Raw genomic sequence first — 25,978 nt, forward strand, 5'->3', positions numbered from 1 at the left:
TTACAGATGAGGGAACTGAGGCACAGAGAGGTTAAGTGACTTGCCCACAGTCACACAGCCAAGTGGCAGAGCTGGGATTCGAACTCATGAGCCCTCTATCTGTTGCTGAACTGTCCTTTCCAAGTGCTTAGTACAGTGCTCTGCACAGTAAGCGCTCAATAAATACGATTGAATGAATGAACCTGATTAGCTTGTATCAAACTGCCTGGAATGTAGTAAGCACTTAATAATAATAATAATAATGTTGGTATTTGTAAAGCGCTTACTATGTGCAGAGCACTGTTCTAAGCGCTGGGGTAGATACAGGGTAATCAGTTTGTCCCTTTAAGGCTCACAGTTGATCCCCACTTTCCAGATGAGGTCACTGAGGCCCAGAGAAGTGAAGTGACTTGGCCACAGTCACACAGCTGACAAGTGGCAGAGCCGGGATTCGAACCCATGACCGGGCTCTTCCCACTGAGCCACGCTGCTTCTCTACCATAAAAAAAATCGCTGTCCCTAGTGTTAGTGATAGCAAAACCAAACATCAAGGCACCCCTCTCGTCATTCGGGTCTTTAAAGGCAGAAAAGGAATAAAATGGTGGCGCCCAGGGCCCCACATGCTGTGACTGAAAGCCTGTCATTCGCCTTAGCGCGATTCACTGCAACGCCCACTTCCCCTGGCCGCCCTCTGCGTGACGTAAAAGGGGGCGTGGCCTAGCGCTGGCGGACAGCCAGGTGCGCGAGGGAGGTGCGCGAGGGAGGTGCGCGAGGGAGGTGCGCGAGGGAGGTGCGCGAGGGAGGTGCGCGAGGGAGGTGCGCGAGGGAGGTGCGCGAGGGAGGTGCGCGAGGGAGGTGCGCGAGGGAGGTGCGCATGCGCGGAGGCGAAGCCATCTGGGCCCGATGACGGTGATGACGTAGAAGGGCGGGGCGACCCTTTCCTCGATGGGGATTGGCTGAGGGGCCGGGACCGGCGCGGAATTCGAACGCGGCGCCCGAGTGTGGGGGAAGGAGGGCGGGCGAGGAAGGCGGAACGGACATGGCGGCGGCTCCGGCTTCGGGTGAGAGATTTTTCTCCTTCCCGGGGAGATTAGAGGAGGATAAACTGAGCCCCGTCCCCGTGGGGTGGCAGTTCTCAATCAGGACAGTCAGTCGGTGGTGTTTATTGAGCGCTTGCTGGGGGCCGAGCACTGTGCTAAGCGCTTGGGAGAGTTCAGTAAAACAATATACGGTCACATCAGTCAGTCAGTGGTATTTACTGAGCGCTTACAGTGTGCAGAGCAGTGTACTAAGCGCCTGGAAGGGTACAGTAGGACGATATACGGTCACATCAATCAGTCAAGGGTATTTATTGAACGTTTACTGTGTGCAGAGCACTGTACTAAGCGCCTGGGAGAGTACAGTGGGACAATATACGGTCACATCAGTCAGTCAAGGGTATTTATTGAGCGCTTACTGTGTGCAGAGCACTGTACTAAGCGCCCGGGAGGGTACAGTGGGACAATATACGGTCACATCAGTCAGTCAAGGGTATTTATTGAGCGCTTACTGTGTGCAGAGCACTGTACTAAGCGCCTGGGAGAGTACAGTGGGACAATATACGGTCACATCAGTCAGTCAAGGGTATTTATTGAGCGCTTACTGTGCGCAGAGCACTGTACTAAGCGCCTGGGAGAGTACAGTGGGACAATATACGGTCACATCAGTCAGTCACTGGTATTTATTGAGCGCTTACTGTGTGCAGAGCACTCCACCAAGCGCCTGGGAGGGTACAGCAGGATATACGGTCACATCAGTCAGTCAGTGGTATTTATTGAGCGCTTATTGTATGCAGAGTGCTGTACCAAGCGCTTGGGAGAGTACAGTAGGACAATATTCGGTGACATCAGTAAGTCAGTGGTATTTACTGAGCGTTTACTGTATGCAGAGCACTGTACTAAGCGCTTGGGATAGTACAGTAAGACAATATATGGTCACATCAGTCAGTTAATGGTATTTAATGAGCGCTTGCTCTATGCAGAGCACTAGTACAGTAGTACTAGTAGTAGTACGCTTAGGACTACTACTCATGAGTTCAAATCCCAGCTCTGCCACTTGTCAGCTGTGTGACTGTGGGCAAGTCACTTAACTTCTCTGTGCCTCAGTTCCCTCATCTGTAAAATGGGGATTAAGACTGTGAGCCCCACGTGGGACAACCTGATTCCCCTATGTCTACCCCAGCGCTTAGAACAGTGCTCGGCACATAGTAAGCGCTTAACAAATACCAACATTCATTCAACATTCATTCAGGACAAGCGCTTGGGAGAATACAGTAGGACAATATACAGTCACATCAGTCAGTCAATGGTATTTACTGAGTGCTTACTCTATGCAGAGCACTGTACTAAACCCTTGGGAGAGTACAGTAAGACAATATACAGTCACATCAGTCAGTCAATGGTATTTCCTGAGCGCTGCATGTGTGCAGACACATCAGTCATATTTATCAAACTTTTACTGTATGCAGAGCACTGTTCTAAGCACTTTGGTGAGCACAGTAGAACAATATTCAGTCACGTCAGTCATACTTATTGAGGATTTACTGTATGCAGAGCACTGTTCTAAGCACTTGGGAGAGTACAGTAGAACAATATATAGTCACATCAGTCAATTGTATTTATTGAGCGCTTACTGTATACAGAGCACTGTTCTAAGTGCTTGAGAGAGTACAGGGCAATAAACAGATACATCAGTCGCATTTATTGAACATTTACTGTGTGCAGAGCACTGTGCTAGCACTTGGGAGAGTACGGTAGAACAATGTACAGTCATATCAGTCAGTCGTATTGAGCGCTTACTGTATGCAGAGCGCTGTACGAAGCAGCGTGGCTTTGTGGAAAGAGCCCAGGCTTGGGTGTCAGAGGTTGTGGGTTCTAATCCCAACTCCGCCACTTGTCTGCTGTATGACCTTGGGCAATTCACTTTACTTCTCTGTGCCTCAGTTACCTCATCTGTAAAAATGGGGATTAAAAGATACGCTGTATCTGCCCCAGCGCTTAAAACACTGCTCAGCACATAGTAAGCGCTTAACAAATACCAATATTATTATTATTATTACTACTAAGCGTTTGGGAGAGTACAGTAGAACAATATACAGTCATATCAGTCAATCGTATTGAGCGCTTACTGTATGCAGAGCGCTGTACAAAGCAGCATGGCTTCGTGGAAAGAGCCCAGGCTTGGGCATCAGAGGTCGTGGGTTCTAATCCCGACTCCGCCACTTGTCAGCTGTGTGACCTTGGGCAAGTCACTTCACTTCTCTGTGCCTCAGTTACCTCATTTGTAAATATGGGGATTAAAAGATACCCTGTATCTACCCCAGCCCATACCATAATAATTATTATTACTAAGCGCTTGGGAGAGTACAGTAGGACAATAAACACATATCAGTAAGATAGATTGAGTATTTACTGTGTGCAGAGCACTGTACTAAGCACTGTAGAGTCAGTAGAGACGTTCCCTGCCCACAAGGAGCTCCCAGTCTCAGGGGAGGCACATACCCTACAGTGAATAAGTTGGCCTCGGGCCCTGCCAAAGGGAGTTGCTGTCAACCTTTAGATTGTAAGCTCCTTGTGGGCAGGGAACGTGCCTCCCAACTCTGTTATATTGACACTCCCAGGCACTTAGTACAGTGTTCTGCGTAAAGGAAGCGCTCAATATATACCACTGATTGATTGCTCGCAGTAAGCGTGCAGTGAATACGATTGACCCCATCGAGGTATCCGTCTTTGGCCTGGGAAGACATCCGGGCTTGGAGGGAAAGGGCCAGGGCGGAGAGACAAACCCCGAGATGAGGTCTTGGATTTTAAATTTAAATCTCCATTTTCCCCTGCTCCCTGTGGAAGCTCCGAGGAAACACAGAGAGAGGCCAGGTACCAGCCGTTATACCTGGGCCTCGACTGAGCCTTCAGAGTTATTGGCCTCTCTAGTCATTTATGCACATAAGGCGTCCTCACTCCCTAAGTGTTTAGGTATTCCCCTCGCCTCCTCTGTACTTAGATGTTTCTCTATTTAAATTTTCTTGTGCCCCGCCCATTTGTGACTTATTTGCTGTCTCCCCCGCAAAACTGCAAACTCCTTGAAGTCGGGGGATGGTCGTCTACTCATATTGTGCTCTCCCAACTGCTTAGTACAGAGCTCTGTACACAGTAAGTGCACAATAAATATTACCGATTGATTGAGAGCAGGAACAGAACCTGGAAATGGGATCTGGTAAATTCACTTTTTATATGCCACTACTCTAATAATAATAATAATTATGGCATTTGTTAAGTGCTTAACTAAGTGCCAGGCACTGAACTAAGCGCTGGGGTGGATACAAGCAGATCGGGTTGGACACAGTCCCTGTCCCACATGGGGCTCACAGTCTCAATCCTCACTTTACAGATGAGGTAACTGAGGCCCAGAGAATTGAAGTGACTTGTCCAAAGTCACACAGCTGACAAGTGGCGGAGTCGGAATTAGAACCCATGACCTCTGACTCCCAAGCCCGGGCTCTTTACACTGAGCCACGCTGCTTCTCATAATTGGTATTTGTTAAGTGCTTACTATGTGCAGAGCACTTTTCTAAGCGCTGGGGTAGATCCAGGGTAATCAGGTTGTCCCTCGTGAGGCTCACAGTCTTAATCCCCATTTTACAGATGAGGTAACTGAGGCACAGAGAAGTGAAGTGACTTGCCCACAGTCACCCAGATGACAAGTGGCAGAGCTGGGATTCGAACCCATAACCTCTGACTCCCAACCCCGGGCTCTTTCCAGTGAACCACGCTGCTACTCTGAGGCACATTGTTAAACCCCGGGTAATCATGATCGCCAACAGAGTGCACAAATAAAAACATATGCAGGCATATAAAGGCCAAGGATAGGAATGAAATATAAAAGTCAGAACGGGGTTGGGTTGAGGTGCCTGGGGAGTTTTGAGTTAATCAGAGAAGGCTTCCCTGTGGATTTGGGATTAGGGGGGGCTTTGAATGGGTTAAACTCTGGGCTGGCTGAGTTGGAGAAGGAGGAGGGCTAGGCTGGGGTAATAATCATAATTATGGTATTTGTGAAGCGCTTACTACGTGCCAAGCACTGTTCTAAGTACTGGGGTAGTTAAAAGGTAATCAGGTTGTCCCATGTGGGGCTCACCGTCTTCATCCCCATTTTACAGATGGGGTAACTGAGGCCCAGAGAAGTGAAGTGACTGGCCCAAGGTCACTCAGCTCTCTAGCAGCGTGGATAGCAGTTTAAACGAGGGGACTGGTGCGGGCCTCGAAAGAGTCCTAGGTTAAGGAGCAGAGTTTGTGGGAAGTGGAGAGGTGGAGGTGGAAAAGTGGATGGAGAGAGCTGAGAAGCAGCATGGCCTAGTGGATAGGGCACGGGCTTGGGAGTCAGAGGTCATGGGTTCTAATCCCAGCTCCGCCACCTGTCTGCTCTGTGACTGGGTAAATCACTTGACTTCTCCGTGCCTCAGTTACCTCATCTGTAAAATGGGGATTAAGACTCTGAGCCCCACATGGGACGTGGACCATGTCCAGCCTGATTAGCTTGTAATTTCCCCAGCGCTTACTATATTGCCTGGTGCACAGCGCTTAACAAAAACCATTTTTTAAAAGTCCATTAAATGGAGTTTCTGTGTTTAGTCTGGAAGGAGGGGGTAGAGGAATGGAGGTTTGAGGAGAGGAGAGATGTCATTCCAAGGTGATGATCCGTGTAGCAGAGAATAGTATAAAGGTCTCAAAATACCCCTTTAAAGTATTTCTGAGTACAGTGATGGGCAGTAATTATAATTATCTTCATCCGTAAAATAGGGATTAAGATTGTCCCTCTAGACTTTAAACTCACTGTGGGAAGGGAATGTGTCTGTTTCTTGTATTGCATTTTCCCAAGGGCTTAGTATAGTGTTCTTCACACAGAAAGAGCTCACTACAATTGAGTGAATGATTGTGAGCCCCATGTGGGCCGTGGACTTTGTCCAACCTGATTTGCTTGTATCTACCCCAGCACCTGGCACATAAGCGCTTGACAAATACCATAAAAAAAAATCTGGGTAACCCTGAAACCCAAAGTTCCTTTTTCTTTTTCTTCCCCCCAAACTGTACCTTCCTTGCTCTGCCCTACTTCCTCCTCCCCACAACATCACACTGTGGCGGTCACGATCTTGTGTGCGAGGGCATGTGTGATTCGTTCTCGGGCATTTCATGCTGCTCTAAACTCAGAATCTTTTATCTCTCTAACATCTGCTTGACATTGGGTCCTTCCAACCAGCCCTGGGTCTTTAGTCTATAGATTCATCAACACCACCATTTTCTGAATACTTTGTGCGAAGCCTTGAACTAGACGCTGACGGGAATTAGGAGAGAAAAGAAGGCTTGGTTCGGCTCAAAGCTACGATGCAATTCAATACAAACACAGGGGATCAATAATGAATATCTGTTTATGAAATTAGGTACAATATCTGAGGTAGTTTGGTATAATCCATTGGATTCTGAAAATAATTCATACAGGGAATGGGTTCCTAGTAGACTTTGAAGGAGGGGAGAGTTTAGGTTTGGCCAAGTGGAAGGGATTTGAGAAGAGAACCTGCGTGGCCTGGTGGAAAGAGTATGGGGTAGAAGTCAGGACCTGAGTTCTAATTCTGACTCTGCCAATTGCCTGCTTTGTGTGACCTTGGGCAAGTCACTTCACTTGTGCTTCGGTCTTCTCATCTGTAAAAGGGGATTGAATATCTGTTCACTCCTGTGTGGACTGTGAGCCCCACGTGGGACAGGGACTGTGTTCAACCTGATTAACTTGTATCTACCCCAATGCTTAGATCAATGCTTGACACCCTGTAAAAGCTTAACATATACCATAATAGTACTAAGAGGGCTTAGAAATAATTGAAGAGGTTTGCTTGAGCCAGGTAGAAAGATAGCTAACCATTTGTTTGGAGGAGGTGCCTTCCTTTCAAACCAATTTTTCTTTTGATTTTCTAGCCTGATAACCTCAGCCCCCTAGGGTTTTCTTATTCCTAGCAAGGCCCTAAAAAATTGGTTAGATTTTCTGCTCCATGCCTTCGTTTCAGAGTCCCGGCAATTAACTAGGCAATTTCACAGATTTCTGAGAGAAAGAAGAAAGCTTAAAAACACTGAACCAATAGGATGACTCTCAACCTTTGGAGTAACCAAAATTCAGTTGGGAATTTCCCTTCCCAAGGCAAAATACACATTTTCACAACCCTGGCCAGTTCATTTAAATATAACTCATTCCACAAACACTCTCACACAGACACACACCCAGGGGGATAGCCAATCCCTCCTATCAGTCACGGTGGCAATTTCCATCCCTCAGAACAAATGCCTAAATCCTTTTTCAACATTCTCATTCCTTTCCGTGACATCGAGATTCCTTCTCTATATTCGCTCCCTCATCTCTTTAGGCCCTTCACTCTTCCCCATCTTTTCAACCTTTCCTCATTCCTTCTCCACCCACAGCCGTGTACATAATCTTTCTCTTGGCATCACCTCGAATCTCTACTCCTTGGCGTTCCCAAAACATCCTCCATAATCATTCTGCATTCTCAAACGGGAGGGGGACCTTCATCCCCACACATCCACCCGATCTTTTCCACTCTTAAAAGCAGAACACTCTACGCCCTCCCACTCTTCCATAAACACAGAGAGAGAAGGGCAAATACAAGATCTTGACCATTAGCCTTCCACAATCACCAGGGGCTGGAATTTTCTGTATGGAACTCGGTGTGGTGGAGGAAATTAGGGAATTTTTCCCTGCCTCCCCTTACCCTGGGCCTGGGCAATTAATATTAATAATAGTATTTGTTAAGCGCTTACTACGTGCCGGGCTTTGTCTAAGCGTTAGAATAGATACGAGTAAATTGGGTTGGACGTAGTCCTTGTCCCACACGGGGCTCTCAGTCTCAATCCCTATTTCACAGATGAGATAACCGAGGCCCAGAGAAGTGAAATGACTTGCCCAGGGTCATACAGCAGACAAGGGGTGGAACCGCGATTAGAAGCCACGCCTCCTGACTCCCAGGGCCATGCTCTATCCACCCCGTGTTGCTTCCCTAAGGGCGCTACTCAGTGTGGGATCGGAAAAAATGGTTGTGGACATGTTGTGGTCCTATTAAACATAATTACTAAATGCTGGGGAATAAAATACATGGGGATAGTAAGTGTGCAGAGTAGACTTTAGACTGTAAGCTTGTCGTGGGCAGGATACGTATCTACCACCTCTGCTGTACTGTGCTCTCCCAAGCACTTAGTGCAGTGTTCTGCACACAGTTAGCACTCAATAAATGCAATTGACTGGTTGCAGAGCACTGTATTAAGCACTGGGAGGGAAGTCACGGGGAGAATTAGAAAAGGCCCCTGCCCCTTGGATGGGAGTCACAATCTAAGAAAAGGCAGAGAGTTTGGTGACAGACACACAAGGAGAGATCAACAACATGAAAGACAAGGCTCCCTGGCTGGTCGGTGGTTTCGGGGGGCCCGGGGGGTTGTCTGCGGTGGCCTTGACGTGCTGCCATCCGAAGTCCGCTCCCTGCCCTGACATTCTAAAACTCGTAGAGTCAGTCCATGGTATTTATGGAGCGTTTGTGTGCAGAGCACTGTACTAAGCGCTTGGAGAGTACGGTACAGTAGAGGTGGAGACCTCGCACGGCCACCGGCGGGTCCTTCATGGCCTCCCTTGCGGCTCCGCTCGCCCAGGGCTGGCCAGGAGCCAGGGCCCAGGGTGGCACAGTGCCCCCGCCGACGCCGGGCATAGTGCTCACTGTGGCCAAGTCGGGAGGAACCCACCCCCTGCTGCATTCAGGAGAAACAACCCTATTAGGCCCCTGCTCCGGCCTGCGGATTTTCCACGTGCCCGAGTTCGATATTCCATTCTAAATTCCCCCGTGTCGTAACGTGGCCGCAATATTTCTCCATTAGAGCGAGCAGGAAGAGGGGACGGAAAACACTCTGGGTAATTCAGTTGGTTAGAGCATGGTGCTCATAACGCCCAGGTCGCGGGTTCGATCCTTGGGCGGACCGCTTTTCTTATCCCTGGTACCTAGACTGTGAGGCCCCTACGGGACAGGGAACGTATCCAACCTCATAACCTTGTGGTGCTTGGCACATAATAAGCAGTTAACAAAATAGCATTAACCCCCTCCCCAAAACCATGCCCGCCCTTTCGATTTCAACATGCCGAAGCTACTGCCCCAAAGAGCGATCTTGCCCTGTGTTAAATTGTGAGTTTTTTGACATCAACAAGATGGCTTAGGGTGGACTTTGAGAACCCTGCCATCTTCGCGCCAAAACCCAATGCAAAGTCAAGTGGGTAAAATAAACAGGCAGGCGGTCCTCAATCGGTCTGTCGTATTTATTGAGCACTTACTGTGTGCAGAGCACTGCATTGAGCGGTTGGGAGAGTAGGATGCGAAAGAGTTGGTAGACAAGTTCCCCGCCCACAAAGACTGGCTCCTGGAGCTGAGGCTGACAGCACTTCTAAATGGAAACGCTGTCTGACTTTTTGGCAGTAGCCCTCGGTGGCGGGCTGGGAAACTAGGGGCCGGTGGCCGGAGCAGACAGGGTCTCCGGGGGGGCGGCACATCCTCTTTATACCCAATGAACAAAAATTCGGCCAGCCTGAAGCGGAGCCACTCTGCCTCCATCTAGATACATTAACGCTAACCTTCTCACTGTGCCTCGATCTCGCCTTTTTCGCCGCCCACCCCTCGCCCGCGTCCTCCCTCTGACCTAGAACGTCCTCCTCCCTCAAATCCGGCAGACAGTGACTCTCCCCCCGCTTCAAAGCCTTATTGAAGGCACATCTCCTCCAAGAGGCCTTGACTAAATCCCACTTTTCCTCATCTTCCACTCTCTTCTGCGTCACTTTGACTGGCTCCTTTTATTCATCCCCACGCTCAGCTCCACAACACTTATGTACGTATCTGTAATATATTTATATTGGTGCCTGTCTTCCCCTCTCTAATGTGAGCTTGTGGACAGGGACTGAATCTCTTTATTTTTGTATTGTATTCCAATAGTCTCCCAAGTGCTTAGTACAGTGCTCTGCACCCAGTAAGTGCTCAATAAATCCAATTGAGCGAATAAATTATTGTGTTCCTGTTACTCATCTGTAATTGATTGGTTAGTTCTGGGTCTCGGACCTCGGTTCGGGAACCAACCCCCCCATTTATGACATTGTACCTAGGAGAAAATTGAGGCCAATTTATGCTTCTATTTGAGATGCAATTTTCAGTAACCAATTGGGCTGTAAATCCAGGGACTGCCTGTACTCTTAAATCTTTGTTAATCTGATATTCTAGTTCCTCCGGGAGCGCTTGTGTGTTCTCCTGGGCTTGATCGACCAGTCAGTAGTAGTGAGTCACTGCCTACTGCATGCAGAGCACTGTGTTAAGCGTGTAGTTGAGCATTCATTCATTCAGTGAGCGCTTACTGTGTGCAGAGCGCTGTACTAAGCGCTTGGGTGAATACGGTACAACCATAAACAGACCCATTGAGTTGAGGAAGCAACAGAGAGCCAGCCCTCCAGGAGTTTCTAGTCTAACAGGGCACTACTGCCAGAAACAAACCATTCACAGCCCATTGGAAGCAAAAATATAAAAGGTGGGTAAATTAGAGTCATTCTCAGTTCATTCATTCAATGGTATTTATTGAGCGCTTACTGTGTGCAGAGCACTGTGCTAAGCCCTTAAAAAGTACAATTCGGCAACAGATAGAGACAATCCCTACCCAACAACGGGCTCACAGTCTAGAATGGGGAGACAGACAACAAAACAAGTAGACAGGCATCAATAGCATCAAAATAGATAAATAGAATTATGAATATATACACATCATTAATAAAATACATAGAATAATAAATATGTACAAATATACACGAGTGCTGTGGGGGGAGGGAGTAGGAGCGATGGGGAGGAGCAGAAGAGGAAAAGGGGGGCTCAGTCTGGGAAGGCCTCCTGGAGGAGGTGAGTTCTCAGTAGGGCTTTGAAGAGGGGAAGAGAGTTAGTTTGGCGGAGATGAGGAGGGAGGGCATTCCAGGACAGCGGGAGGACGTGGGCCAGGGATCAACTGTGAGGAGGTGAGCGGCAGAGGAGCGGAGTGTACGGGATGGGCAGTAGAAAGAGAGAAGGGAGGTGAGGTAGGAGGGAGCAAGGGGATGGACAGCTTGGAAGCCAAGAGTGAGGAGTTTTTGCTGGATACTGAGGTTGATTGGCAACCACTGGAGATTTTTGAGGAGAGGGGTGACATGCCCAGAGTGTTTCTGTAGAAAGATTCATTCACTAATAGTATTTATTGAGTGCTTACTATGTGCAGAGCACTATACTAAGCGCTTGGAATGTACATTTCAGCAACAGATAGAGACAAACCCTGCCCAGTGACAGGCTCACAGTCTAATAATCCAGGCAACAGAGTGAAGTATAGAAGCAGGGAGAGACAGGAGGTTGGGAGAATATGCTTAAATGCTAGGGTGTGGACTTGTAAGTGCTAAGTAGTAATAGTCTGTATTAATCAGTGGTATTTACTGAGCACTTTTTACGTGCGAAACCATGTACTAACCATTTGGGAGAGTACAGTACAACAGAATTAGCAGTCACGTTCCTTACCCATAACTAGCTTACAGTCTCGAGAAGTATGTAGTGTATGAAGTAGTGGAAAGAGCGCAGACCTGGGAACGAGAGGACCTGGGTTCTAATCAGCGCTCTGCCGCTTGCCTTCTGTGCAAACTTGGGCAAATCACTTCATTTCCCTGGGCCTCAGTTTCCTCCTCTGTTAAATGGGGAGTCACCACCCATTCTCCTTTGCCCTAAGACTGTGACAGGGACGGTGCCCGACCTGATTATCCTGCATCTACCCCAGCGTTTAGTAAGGTGCTTGGCAAATAGTAATCACTTAACAAATTAAAAAAAAAAAATCTGTGTAGGAAGCAGTGGTAAGAATTAGATATGATCCCTGGCCAGCAGGAGGCTAAAAATAAAAGGGGAGAGAGGACAGGGTATAGACATATAAAGGGAAAGATGAAATAATAGAAAGATTAAATTAACATAAAGGACAAAGATCCGTGCAAAACCAAAAAAGGAATAGGACACTGTGATCAGAGGAGGAGCTTCAGCCTACTCATGAATCAGTGTCCAGAACCATAGTTCATTCATTCAGTCATTTTTATTGAGCGCTTACTGTGTGCAGAGCTCTGACTAAGCCCTTGGTAAATACAGTTCGGCAACAGAGAGTGACAGTCCCTACCCAACAACGAGCTCACAGCCTCGAAGTGGGGAGACAGACAACAAAACAAGTAGATGAGGGCCACACCTCTGTCCTTTTTTTGTTGGTTTTTCTTTTGTATTCGTTAAGCACTTACCATGTGTCAAACCCTGTTCTAAGCGCTGAAGTTGATACAAGTCTATTAGGTTCATTCATTCATTCAATAGTATTTATTGAGCACTTACTTTCCCCTTTTCCCTCTGCTCCTCCACCTCTCCCTTCCCTTCCCCACAGCACTGTACTCGTCCGCTCAACTGTATATATTTCCATTGCCCTATTTATTTTGTTAATGAATTGTACATTGCCTTGATTCTATTTAGTTGCCATTGTTTTTACGAGATGTTCTTCCCCTTGACTCTATTTATTGCCATTGTTCTTGTCTGTCCATCTCCCCCGATTAGACTGTAAGCCCGTCAAACGGCAGGGACTGTCTCTATCTGTTGCCAACTTGTTCATCCCAAGCGCTTAGTACAGTGCTCTGCACATAGTAAGCACTCAATAAATACTGTTGAATGAATGAATGAATAGAGCACTGTACTAAGCGCTTGGAATGTACAAATTGGCAACAGATACAGTCCCTGCCCATTGACGGGCTTATAGTCTAATTGGGGGAGACTGACAAAAACAATAACAATAAATAGAATCAAGGGGATGTACATCTCATTAAAGCAATAGCAATAAATAGAATCAAGGTGATGTACATCTCATTAACAAAATAAAAAGGATAATAAAAATATATACAATTGAGCGGACGAGCACAGTGCTGAGGGGAGGGGGAGGAGCAGAGGGAAAGGGGGGGCAAAGGGGGCTTAGCTGAGGGGAGGTGAAGGGGGGTAGAGGGGCAGCAGAGGGAAAAGGGGAAGCTCAGTCTGGGAAGGCCTCTTGGAGGAGGTGAGCTCTAAGTAAAGCTTTGAAGAGAGGAAGAGAATTAGTTTGGCGGAGGTGAGGAAGGAGGGCATTCCAGGACAGTGGGAGGACGTGGCCCAGGGGTCAACGTCAGGATAGGTGAGAACGGGGGACGGTGAGGAGGTGGGCGGCAGAGGAGCGGAGTGGGCAGTAGAAAGAGAGAAGGGAAGAGAGTTAGGAGGGGGCAAGGTGATGGAGAACTTTGAAGCCTAGAGGGAGAAGTTTTTCTTTCGTGTGGAGGTTGATGGGCAACCATTGGAGAAGGGAAGTGAGATGCCCAGAGCGTTTCTGCAGGAAGATGAGCCGGGCAGTGGAATGAAGAATAGACTGGAGCGGGGAGAGACAGGAGGAAGGGAGATCAGAGAGAAGGCTGACAAAATAATCCAGCCGGGATATTATGAGAGCCTGTAACAGTAAGATAGCCGTTTGGGTGGAGAGGAAAGGGCGGATCTTGGCGATATTATAAAGGTGAGACCGGCAGGTCTTGGTGACGGATCGGATGTGTGGGGTGAATGAGAGAGCCGAGTCAAAGATGACACCGAGGTTGCGGGCTTGAGAGACGGGAAGGATGGTCGTACCATCCACAGTGATAGGGAAGACAGGAAGAGGACAGGGCTTGGGAGGGAAGATAAGGAGCTCAGTTTTGGACATGTTGAGTTTTAGGTGGTGGGCAGACATCCAGGTAGAGGCGTCTTGGAGGCAGGAGGAGATATGAGCCTGAAGGGAGGGGGAGAGGACGGGTCAGAGATGTAGATCTGTGTGTCATCTGCATAGAGATGAAAGTTGAAGCCGTGAGAGCGAATGAGTTCACCGAGGGAGTGAGTGTAGATGGAGAACAGAAGAGGGCCAAGAACTGACCCTTGAGGAACCCCAACAGTTAGAGGATGGGAGGGGGAGGAGGAGCCTGCGAAGGAGACCGAGAATGAGCGGCCAGAGAGATAAGAGGAGAACCAGGAGACGACGGAGTCCGTGAAGCCAAGCTGAGATAAAGTGTGGAGGAGATGGGATGGTCAACAGTGTCAAAGGCACCTGAGAGGTCAAGGAGGATTAGGATAGAGTAGGAGCCATTGGATTTGGCAAGAAGGAGGTCATGAGTGACCTTTGAGAGAGCAGTCTCGGTAGAGTGGAGGGGACGGAAGCCAGATTGGAGGGGGTCCAGGAGAGAATGGGAGTTAAGGAATTCTAGGCAGCGAGTGTAGATGACTGGTTCTAGGAGCTTGGAAAGGAAGGGTAGTAGGGAGATAGGGCGATAACTGGAAGGGGAAGTGGGATCGAGAGAGGGTTTTTTTAGGATGGGAGAGACATGGGCACGTTTGAAGGCAGAGGGGAAGAAGCCATTGGAGAGTGAGCGGCTAAAAATAGAAGTTGAGGGGAGGAGGGAAGGGGCAATGGTTTTTATAAGGTGAGCGGGAATGGGGTCCGAGGCACAGGTGGAGGGGGTGGCACTTGCCAAGAGGTAGGAGATCTCCCCTGAAGATACAGCAGGGAAGGATGGGAAAATAGGGGAGAGGGTTGGGTGGGGGGAAGCAGAAGGGGGAGTGTGACTGGGGAGCTCAGACCTGATCGTGTTAATTTTCATGATGAAGTAGGTGGCCAGATCACTGGGGGTGAGGGATTGGGGAGGGGGGAGGAACGGGGGGGCCTGAGGAGAGAATTAAAGGTCCAGAATAATTGGCGGGGGTGACGGGCCTGGGTGTCAATGAGGGAAGAAAAGAGGCTGGCGGAGGAGAGGGCAGAGTCAAGGCAAGAAAAGATGAATTTCAAATGGATAAGGTCGGCTTGGTGGTTGGACCTTCGCCAGCAGCACTCAGCAGCTCGAGCATAGGAATGTAGGAGGCCGACAGAAGCAGTGACCCCGGGCTGTGGGTCAGTGGAGCGAGAGTGGCGGAGGGAAAGGGGGGCAAGAGAGTTGAGATGAGTAAAGAGGGTGGAGTTGAGAGCTGTAACCTGATCATCGAGAGTGGGAAGAGAGGACGGGGGGGGCAAGGTGGGGAGAGATGCTTTTGAACTCGGCCCCTGTCCCACATGAGGCTCAAAGTGTAAGTAGGAGGGAGAACGGGAGAAACTGAGGCCCAGTGAAGCGAGTTGCCCAAGATCACATAGCAAGCGATTGGCAGAGCCGGGATTAGAACCCAGGCCCTCTGACCCCCAGGCCCGTGCTCTACAAGCTAGGCCCCACTGCCTTCCCAGGTTCTCACACCACGGAGGTGTCCGCCGTGGCTGCCCGCGCCTCCCTTGTGCCTTGGGATTGAGGCTCCGGGATGAGGCGGTGGGCCCCGGCTGGAGCCAGCTCCCAGCAGAGCCACTCAGGGCCCAGGGAGGTGGGCCGGTGAGGGATGAAGGGTCTGGGGGGCCCGGCTCCTTCCCCAATCCATGGCTTGAAATGTGGGTGAGGGGTGGTGGGGTTTGTGCTTCATCCCTCTGCACGTCGCCCATTGCCTTCAAAGCGATCGGTCCGGCAGTGGTATCTATTGAGCGCTCACTCTGCAGAGCAGTGTACTAAATACCTGGGAGCGGACGGCTGCATTAGACGTGATCCCCACTCTCAATTAACCAAAGATCTTACAATCTAAGGCCCTCGGACAACTCTCCCTTCCCCCACTACCCCCCAGTTCCCATGTTCCATTCCTCTGAAGCTCACCTACTCACGGGGCCCGGGATCGTCTCTTGCCGACAGCCATCCGTCCCCTCCTGCCCAGAACTCCCTCCCGCTTCAAATCCAATGGCTCTCCTCATTTTTGCGGTCCTTCTGAAGCGATATCTTCACCGAGAGATTTTGCCCAATTAATCTCTCATCGCCCCAAGATTGAGCATCACAGCCGCGACGCAGCTTTGCTGGGCCACCTGTAACACGTCCGTACATATTGTACAGGCTCTATTGCTTAAGAACTAACTCGTATATATATCCTTCTTCCTCTTTCTACCTTTTTTTTGTTAAAAAAAAATTGTATTTAAGCGTATACTATATGGCAGCTCTGTATTAAGCACTGAACAGTGTTTGGCACATAGCGCTTAACGAATACCATCATCATCACTGGGGTAGATACAAGATAATCGGGGTGGACACAGTCTCTGTTCCACATGGGGCTCCCAGGCTTAATCCCCATTTTACAGATGAGGTCACCGAGGCCCAGAGAAGTGAACTGACTTGCCTAAGGGCACACAGCAGACAAGCAGCGGAATGGGGATTAGAACCCAGGTCCCCTGTCTCCCCCCACCCCCCCCCAGGCTCTTTCCATACAGTTTTACTATCCGGAAATGATTTTAGGGTCTGTTTCCCCAGCTAGATCATGAAGACCCTGATGGCCAGAATCCTGGGTATTTACAATATTGTACTATCCTAGGCACTTAGTACAGCGGTCCACATGCAGGCGTTCAGTAAATGCTATTGTTTGTTGGATTTTCCCGTAGACTTAGATTTTGTACACTAGAACCTCCTGAAAAGTAATAGGAAATGCCTTGACATACATCGTAATGACAAATGTCACTAAACTACTGTTTAATCTCTTTAAAGTAATTCAGAGCATAGCAGCACGAAAACCACTTCGGAAGGATTTGTAATTATGAGCTTCTGCAGAAGCGGAAACTCATTTTGCTTCTAGGCGTTTCAACTTCAGTGAAGAATTTGTCCAATTTAGGTTGAACAGCAGCCATCTTCTTTCCTTCCTAAAGCCACTTGTAGCAGGCTAACTTCCTGAACACCTCTTTGAATTCTTCGCCCCATCAATCATTTCTATTAATCCAGCTGCTTGTTTGGATACAGATTCGAGGTGTTTTTGTCCTAAAATTTTAGCCGGTGATAGAGAAAGCATAACTATTCCTCTATTTAGGCAGCTTTGACCGTAAGGTCAAGATGGGCAGGAAATGTTTCTGTTTTTTGTTGTGTTGTACTCTCCCTGACACTTAGTATAGAGAAAGCGCTCAATAAATACGACTGAATGAATGAATGAATGGTCAATTCCTCTTAATGAGGCGCAATCAGCTCCTCAACATCTGCATTGGTTTACAAATTAAGTTGTGGGACTCCTCAAAAGTCCCTTTTCTTCTGTCAGAGAGAGGGCAAACTGTTTCTCCACATACGTGTGCTCATGTCTCCCTGAGTAGTGTACAGGTAGGCATCAAGCTAGGCCACAGGTGAGGCTAGGCCGGTGGCCGAAACCTTCCCCCAGCCCCAGGAGCGGCAGAGCAAACGGAACAACTAGCCTTAGGTCGGGGGAACCACCATGTCCAGTTCTCTACTCGAATGCAAAAGGAATATGGCTCCCATTTCCAGAAACTCTTCGAACTCCAGGCTGGGCATTAGAGTTCCCTAGATGAATCCCTTAACTTGGCCCCCAAATAAAGTCTGGATGTTTTTACAACCAGCCCTGCCCATAAGGGTTCTGGATTTGTGGTGGGGAGAGAGAGAGAGCCAGGCAGAGCCGTATTTTCCCAGGGTTAATTTTGGGTAGGCTTGGTCCCGACCACCCCTCTGATTCACTGTTCTCTCTAGGCGGTGCCCATGGCAGGGTGAGCAAGGTAGGGAAGAGCAGGCGCTGCCCACCGGCTCGGGTGCAGGTAAGTGTCCGACTCCGGCCCCTCCTGGGAGAAGAGGACGGAGTTGAAGGCGGGGAGAAATCGTGCGTGCGAGGACTGGACAGTCACTCCCTTGAAGTTGCCAACTGGAGAAATCACCAGGAGACGCTTAAGTACCAGTAAGTTCCCCTTCCCCAGGCTGCGGGTTTGTTCTCGGTTCCCTATCTTCCTCCTTGAAACTGGCCCCGCTGGCCCTTTGGCTTTGGTCCGGCTCCAACGGGTTGCCCAGGACGGTCCTCGGGAATCCCCCTCCCTCACGCCGACTCTTCCTTTCCGCCGCAGGTTCGATGCTTTTTACGGAGAAGCTAGCTCGCAACAGGAAGTCTACGCTGGTTCCGTGCAGCCCATTCTGCGCCATCTTCTGGAGGGGCAGAATGCCAGCGTGCTTGCCTACGGACCCACTGGGGCAGGTGGGAAGAGTGGGGGGAGAGGGCGGGTGGGGTGCAGGCTGACGGGGTGTGGGCAGGCGGAGCGCGGGGCTGAAGCGAGCGAAAGAGAGTAACCCGCTGTACCCTGAGCCGCGGGGGAGACCGACCGTGAGACGAGCCAGAGACGGGGCTCTCCCACCTTGGCTCTGGTTCCCTGGCAGGGAAGACGCACACGATGCTGGGCAGCACGGAACAGCCCGGGGTGATCCCCCGGGCCTTGTGGGACCTGCTACAGCTCACGCGGGACCAAGGAGCGGAGGGGCGGCCCTGGGCCATGTCTGTCTCCATGTCCTACCTGGAAATCTATCAGGAGAAGGTGAGCCTTGTGGCTTGGGGGAATTCAAGGATGGCCCGACATTTGGGCACAGATGTGCATGGCCTAGTGGAAAGAGCCCGGGCCTGGGAGTCAGAGGACCTGGGCTCCAATCCCGGCTCTGCCGCTTGTCTGCTGGGTGACCCTGGGCGAGTCCCTTCACTTCTCTAAGACTCGGTGACCTCGTGTAAAATGGAGATTGAGACCGTGAGCCCCAAGTGGGACAGGGACTACCCCAGTGCTTAGTACAGTGCCTGGGCATAGGATCTGCTTAACAAGTACAATTATTATTATCTCACTATCACTCCTCGTGGGCAGAGATCGTGTCAATTTACTGTATCGTATTCTCCCAGGCGCTTTTAGTCCAGTGCTCTGCCTGCAGTCAGTGCTCAATAAATACAGTCGATAAATCAATATATACAGTGGGGGGAGGGGGGTCTGTACTTTGTAATGCAACGCCCTCCTTCCTCCCAGGTGCTGGACCTCCTGGCCCCGGCCTCTGGGGACTTAGTGATCCGTGAAGACCGTGCGGGCAACATCCTGGTCCCCGGCCTCACCCAGAAGACTATTGCTTCCTTTGCTGACTTTGAGCGGCACTTCCTGCCGGCCAGCCGGAACCGGACCGTGGGCGCCACCCGGCTCAACCAGCGCTCCTCCCGCAGCCATGCCGTGCTGCTGGTCAAGGTAAAGGATACCCGGGGCGAGGGACGGAGGGAGCCGGGGCCTCGGAGGGGTGATAGGAAACCGGGGAGGGAAGGGGACATCGGGAGGCCAGAGCTCGGCCCGTCCCCGAGCCCCGGGCTCCTAATTATGGTACCTGTTAAGCGCTCACTATGTGCCAGGCACTGTAATAAGCCCTGAGGTGAATAGAAGCCAGTCGGGATGGACGCAGTCCGGGAGGTCTCCATCCCCATTTTCCAGATGAGAGAACCGAGGCCCAGAGCAGTGAAGTGACTTGCCCAAGGTCACACAGCAGACGAGTGGCGGAGTCGGGATCGGAACCCCTGACCTTCTGACTCCTAGGCCCGGGCTCACGCCACTAGGCCACGCTGCTCCTCTGCCCCTTCCCCAGGTTGAGCAGCAGGAGCGCCTGGAACCGTTCCGGAAACGCGAGGGAAAGCTCTACCTGATCGACCTGGCCGGCTCCGAGGACAACCGGCGCACGGGGAACCGAGGCCTGCGGCTGAAAGAGAGCGGGGCCATCAACACCTCCCTCTTCGTGTTGGGCAAAGTGGTCGATGCGCTCCACCAGGGCCTGCCCCGCGTCCCCTATCGGGACAGTAAGCTGACACGGATGCTGCAGGTCAGGCCGCTCGGGGGAGGGGTGGGGGCCGACGGGATCGGGAAAGGCCGTCGGGCCTGCTAGGTAGCGATGATAAGAACCGTGGGGTTTTGTTAAGCGCTCACTACGTGCCACCCACCGTACCGGATGCCGGGGTAGATACGAGGTCATCGTCGCTTTCGTAACCTGGGCGATGGGCATCCGGGGCCCGTCGGGGAGGAGGGTGAGGAGAATCCGCCGGCTGTGAGAGAAAAGCCTGGCGGGGATCGCGACTACCAACTCGGTTGCCCAAGCGCTTAGTACAGCACCCTGCGCCCAGTAAGCACTCAATAAATAGAGTTGGCTGGTGGCTGTAGCACCTTGGAGGCGGAGGTCGGGGCGGGCCATCCTGGCTCAGTCGGGGTTTGGGCCCGACCGCCCTCTCTCTCGTAGGACTCCCTGGGGGGTTCAGCCCACAGCGTTCTGATCACCAACATCGCCCCAGAGCGGCGCTTCTACCTGGACACCCTCACCTCGCTCAACTTTGCTGCACGGTCCAAGGAGGTGATCAACCGGCCTTTCACCCACGAGAGCCTGCGGCCGCCCGGTGAGAAAAAAGGGAGGAGACTTTGGGGCTTCGGGATTCCCACGGCAGCGGGGGGACCTGAGTGGGGAAGTCAACCCTACCAAGCTCCGCCCCAGTCGGACCCTCGACGAATACCAGTTTTTGGCCGATTTGGGCAGAGCAGGGCATGGAGGCAGGGGACTGGGATCGGTTCCCGCTGGAAAACAAGGGGCCGAGGATGGAGAAGGCAGAAGGGAGCGGGATTTTGTCCCTGTGGAAAAACTGAGACAGAAAGGGAGATGTGCCACTTCCGTCTGCCTCTCGTATTTCCCCTCCTCCCCCACCCCCACCTTCCTCTTCCCAGTGGCTCAGTGAAAAGAACCCAGGCTTGGGAGTCAGAGGTCATAGGTTCGAATGCCGGCTCTGCCACTTAATAATGTTGGTATTTGTTAAGCGCTTACTATGTGCAGAGCACTGTTCTAAGCGCTGGGGTAGACACAGGGGAATCGGGTTGTCCCACGTGGGGCTCACAGTCTTCATCCCCATTTTACAGGTGAGGTAACTGAGGCCCAGAGAAGTGAAGTGACTTGCCCACGGTCACACAGCTGACAAGTGGCCGAGCCGGGATTCGAACCCATGACCTCTGACTCCAAAGCCCGTGCTCTTTCCAGTGAGTCACACTGCACTTGTCAGCTGTGCGACTGTGGGCAAGTCACTTAACTTCTTGGTGCCTCAGTTCCCTCATCTGTCAAATGGGGATTAACTGTGAGCCTCACGTGGGACAACCTGATTACCCTATATCTACCCCAGTGCTTAGAACAGTGCTCTGCACATAGTAAGCGCTTAACAAATACCAACGTTATTCTTCTTCTTATTATTATTATTTAGCTCCCGTAAAAGCACCCTGCAAGGACAGCCCTACAGAGGCGAAGCGGCCACGGGAACAGCAAGAGCAGGAAGAGGGCAAGACAAGCCCTGAGTGCCCCTCTGATCTCACTAGCTTCAAGTGAGAGTTCGGGAATCTTTCCACACACCTCTCCCTCCCCCGCCTCAAACAAAGACCAGGAAAATCTCTGATCGGGGAACCAGAACAGTCTGTGGCAAAACAACGTAGATTCGCAACAGGACTGGTTACAAATTAATAAGAAATTGGATGTGGTCGGGTCGGCAGCCTTGATGTGCATCAGGCCTTATTTCGAGAGTTCGATGATGTCACAGCAGACCTTTAGTTCTTCTCGAACTTGAGAAGCAGTGTGGCCTCGTGGAAAGGGCGCAGACCTGGGAGTCAGAGGACCCGGAGTCTCATCCCGGCTCCGCCGCTTTTCTGCTGTGTGACCTCGGGCGAGTCGCTTCGCTTCTCTGTGCCTCAGTGACTTCGTCTGTAAAATGGAGATTAAGGCTTGGGCATGACCTGTGTGGGACAACCTAATTGTGTTGTGCCTACCCAGCGTTTAATACAGTGCCTGACACCTAATAAGTGCTTACCAAATGCCATTTAAAAAAACAAAAAAAACCACGAAAACACGAACCTCGTGGAGAGGGGAAAATGCCTAAAAATTGGGGCAAGGATATAAAAGTGGATAAAAGATAACCAGGATTTCTAGAGCTGGGTCTGAGTCATATCCAGCATGCTCTGTGACTAGCAAATCTGTTTTCCTTGGGCAGTGGGATAGCTCTTAAGGGAAGCCTGGGGAAGAGAAGGCTAAACTAGCCTAGAACCCAAGCACTGAGCAGGCCCTAAACCACCTAGTTTTGCCTCTTTCCCCAAGCCTTCTGCCTAATTATCCAAAACAAATGATCCTACTCTCCTAAAATACCTTCAAGTATAGAGGAGCTTAAGACTTTCCCTCAGTAATTGCCTCGACTCTTAGGAGCTTCTCCTAAACCATGCTGCTTTTTAAAAACCCAAAGTCCTCGGGAAACTTATTGCTCACCTCCGACTGTGTCCTGCAGAGAAACTGAGAAGAGCTTGCTGGCGCCTTTCACCTTATCTTGGTTCTTCTTTTCCACCTCTAATCGCTTTTGTTGCTGCTCTTTGGACCCTCGCCAGATTCTCCTCGGTCCAATTTAAGGGGCCGGAAAAAGGGCTCCACTGTGTTTTCATGGGGCAAGCGGGCCAGTGATTCTCTGTCACTCCCACTCAGGGATGCGGGGTCATCTTTGAGAGGAAGGAGTCCATCCCCTGCCTCTTCCCCCAACAACCTCCCTCCACCCACACACCCCTACACATCTATTACTGAAGCAGTGTGGCTTTTGTAGAAAGCGCACTGGCCTGGGACTCAGAGGACCTGGGTTTTAATTCTGGTTCCGCCTTGTCTGCTTTGGGACCTCTAGGGCAAGTCACTTCACTTCTGTGTGCCTCTGTTACCTCATCTGTAAAAGGGGCTTAAGACTGTGAACCCCAGGTGGGACAGGGACTGTGTCCAACCTGGTTACCTTCTATCTACGCTAGTGGTTAAAACAAGCGCTTGGCACATAATAAGTGCTTAACAAATACCCCAGTTATTATCACTATTACTGTCATGTGCTTTGGTCTCCACATTTTCATTTTAAAACTGTGGAAACCAACATCAAACCCATTCCTCCAAAGACCTGACAATGGGTAAATTAGAGCCACGACATCCGCCCGACCGGTGTCTTTCAAGTCAAGGAGCAACAGAGGACTCTTTCTCTACCCCCCATCCCCCTCCCCCCCCCCCCGGTCATTCCCCTAGCCCCCCAAGAAGTCTGGGGAGTGGTCCGGGAGAGACCGTGGGAAGGGTGACCCTCTCCCGTTTGTCACCCCAGCCTTCTGCAGCAGTTGAAGTCCCTGGATCAGGGGGTGCTGGAGCGGCTTCTAAGCTTCGATCAACTGCTGAGATCCCAGGGCCCCCAAAGCCCTCCCGTCCTCAAAACCCCCGGCAAGGAGCGGCTGGCGCTGCTCCGCAAAGTGGAGGAGCGGGACCAGGAGATCAAGGTACAGGGTGCGAGGCCAGGAGGGCCGCCTGGGGACTTGGGGATGGACGCCTGCCTGGGTCGAGGGTGCCTAGTTCGGGGTTTTTCTCCTGGCCAGACCTTCAAGGGAAGCGGCGTGGCCTTATTGGATAGAGCCCGGGCCTGGGCGTCAGAAGGACCAGGGTTCTAATCCCGGCTCCGCCACTTGTCTGCTGTGTGACCTTGGGCAAGTCACTTCACTTCTCTGGGCCTCGGCGACCTCACTTGTAAAATGGGGGTGAAGACAGTGAGTCCCATGTGGGACAGGGACTGTGTCCAACCTGATTAGCTTGCATCTACCCCAGCGCTTAGAACAGTGCTTGAAACATAGTTAAATGCCATTTTTTGTCGCCGATGCCTGCTCTGCTCTCTGGCCCTGTACTTAAGCCCAGATGCTCTCCGGTCCCCCACCCGTGGCTCTCATTCCTCGTCTCTTCTCGGGTGGCTTGTAATCATCCACACGCAGCCCGATTACTCCTCCTTACCCTGCAACTCAGCACGTTGGGCCTGGAGGGGGAATCAGGGAGCTGAGGAGAAGAAACTCTTCGTTCTGTGGCTGCTCCCATTCCCGGCGTCTTACTGGAACTGGGATTCTGACGGTACATATTTCTCTTCTCGCCCCCTTGCCCCACCCCGCCCTTTGCAGAGGCTGAAAGAAAAGCAGAAGGAGCTGGAAGCCAGGGTCTTAAATCCCAAGAAGGAGCACTTCCCCTCGAGTCAACCTCAGTCCTGGCCCAGCCCCAAAACCGCTGTGGTGCTCCCCTTGCAGCAGCTGGGTAAGAGAGACCCCAGTATGGAGGCGGGGGTGGAATGGAAGTAAAATGCTGGGAGAGGGCAGAGGACACGCTAGGATGGTGGGATGGGTTGGGGATGCGGGGGGGATGGTAATGTGGGGCTGATCCTGGCTGTGGTGCCGCTCATCCCCTTTTCAGCTCAGGTACAGACATCGTCCCCAAACAACACCCTTGCTCTACTTAAGAAGAAAAGCCAGAAGAGAAAGGTGAGGTGGGCCGAATGGTCGGATGTCCCGGGGAATAAAAAGGCCGAGGGAGAGACGGGAAACAGGCGGACTGTCTGGCTTGCTAACCCTCTCTTCTCCCAGATGGAGTCCCCAAAATCAGAACAGGAAAACAAAGCCGAAGCCTGGGAGCTACAGATCTGCCCCGACCTCCTGGCCCTGGGCCGGGAGAAAATCCTAGATCTGCTGAACCACGGCTCGGGCCGGGACCTGCGGAGGCTGCAGCGCATCGGGGAGAAGAAGGCTCGGCTCATCATGGGGTGGAGGGAGCTGCATGGGCCCTTCAAGCAGGTGGGGGTCACTCACACCGCCCAGAAACCTGACCTTCTCCTCCTGAGGCACCAGGCCTCTTCCCCCCGTTTCCCTCCACCTCTCTGGCTTCGGCCCTCTCTCCACATGAGATTGGACTTTGTTCCTTTCCCCATTGCCATCCCCAGCCCCACAGCCCTTAGGTACACAACCCTAGGCTCTACCCCTTCCCTGATCTGAAATTTAAGTGCTGTCTCCCACCCCCCCCGCCCCCACCCCTCCCCTACACCCGACTGTAAATAATGATGGCATTTGTTAAGCGCTTACTATGTACCAAGCCCTGTTCTAAGCACTTGTGGGCAGCGATGGGGCCCACCAGCCACTGTACTCATCCAAGCACTTTCATACAGCGCTCTGGACAGGGTTAGCCCTCCACGAGTCCCCTTGTTGGACTGACTTTCCCCCGCTCGCTCTCCTTTTCCTCTTCCCTCGTCCCCACCCCCTGCAGGTGGAAGACCTGGAGAAAGTGGAGGGGATTTCCCGCAAGCAGGTGGAGTCTTTCCTGAGGGTGAGGATCGTGGTGGAGAGGAAAGAGGCGGGGGGAGAAGCGGTCTGGGGGACGAGAGGGGCCAGCGGGCTTTTCGGAGAGGAGGGGAAGGAGGAAAGCGGCCCCACTGTGACCCAAACCGGCTCTCTCCTTTGCCAGGTCAACATCATGAGTCACGTGGCAGTCGACAGCAGCTCTCCCTGACTGACTCAACCCTCCTCCTGATGGTTTTGTACAGCATCCCCCTTCGGCCCCGTCCATTCGGCCCGCCTCAGGTGTTACTTCTCATCCCTCGCACGCATTTTTAAGAAACCCGTAGGTCGTGGGCAAATACGGGGGGGGTCACGCCCAGTTAGGCCGTCGTGGAACTCCGTGCGGCCTGTAAATAGATATCTTTCCCCCAGCTCGTCTCCGTCTCTTCACTGGCGTCAGGATGGGAGGGGACGTAGCCCTGAGGGGTCCGGACGGACGGTTTGGGCATCTCCCCCCCGGCGTGCGGGGGGGCCCGCTTTCCTTTCCCCGTGCCTTCCCTTTCGGAGGGACCGAATCCGCGGGGTGAGGAGCGGGCTACGCCAGGCCGGGACGTCGCCGTCAAAACAGAGCGGGCCCACGACCGCCGGTTGCTATTTTGGCTGCCGAAGAACGGATCCGTGTGAGGAAACGGAGTAAACCACCGGTGGTCGGGGGGCGAGGACGGGGCCTCCGCCTCAACGAGGGAGGAGGGGGAGGGACGGTGGTGGGACGGGTCCCCCGCCCCAATGAGGGAGGACTGATGAAGGAGAAATCTGTGCAACGGTGAAGAAAAACGGAGTGGGTTTCTTGGCCACCCTCCCTAGGGGTGCTCCCTAAGATGGGGAGGAAAATGGAGCGA

At 51.6% G+C, this 25,978-nt stretch overlaps 1 protein-coding gene and 1 long non-coding RNA gene across 2 annotated transcripts; one reads left to right on the plus strand and one right to left on the minus strand.

The window, feature by feature from the left end:
- Positions 1-938: 938 nt before the first annotated feature.
- KIF22 (kinesin family member 22) lies at positions 939-25,510 on the plus strand. The gene is made up of 14 exons (XM_029058794.2): positions 939-1,040; positions 17,671-17,872; positions 18,036-18,163; positions 18,343-18,497; positions 18,969-19,178; positions 19,567-19,797; positions 20,209-20,362; positions 21,209-21,326; positions 23,108-23,276; positions 23,940-24,069; positions 24,226-24,293; positions 24,396-24,602; positions 25,069-25,128; positions 25,267-25,510. The coding sequence occupies exons 1-14, from the start codon at positions 1,019-1,021 to the stop codon at positions 25,309-25,311; spliced, it is 1,899 nt and encodes a 632-aa protein (XP_028914627.1). The 5' UTR covers positions 939-1,018; the 3' UTR covers positions 25,312-25,510.
- LOC120638154 lies at positions 21,397-22,560 on the minus strand. Its single transcript, XR_005659660.1, has 2 exons — positions 22,255-22,560; positions 21,397-21,699 (listed from the first exon to the last, which is right to left on the minus strand). It is a non-coding gene; the product is annotated as an uncharacterized LOC120638154 (long non-coding RNA).
- Positions 25,511-25,978: the final 468 nt, after the last annotated feature.

The sequence above is a fragment of the Ornithorhynchus anatinus genome, chromosome 2, assembly GCF_004115215.2.
Source record: "Ornithorhynchus anatinus isolate Pmale09 chromosome 2, mOrnAna1.pri.v4, whole genome shotgun sequence".
NCBI lineage: Eukaryota > Metazoa > Chordata > Mammalia > Monotremata > Ornithorhynchidae > Ornithorhynchus > Ornithorhynchus anatinus.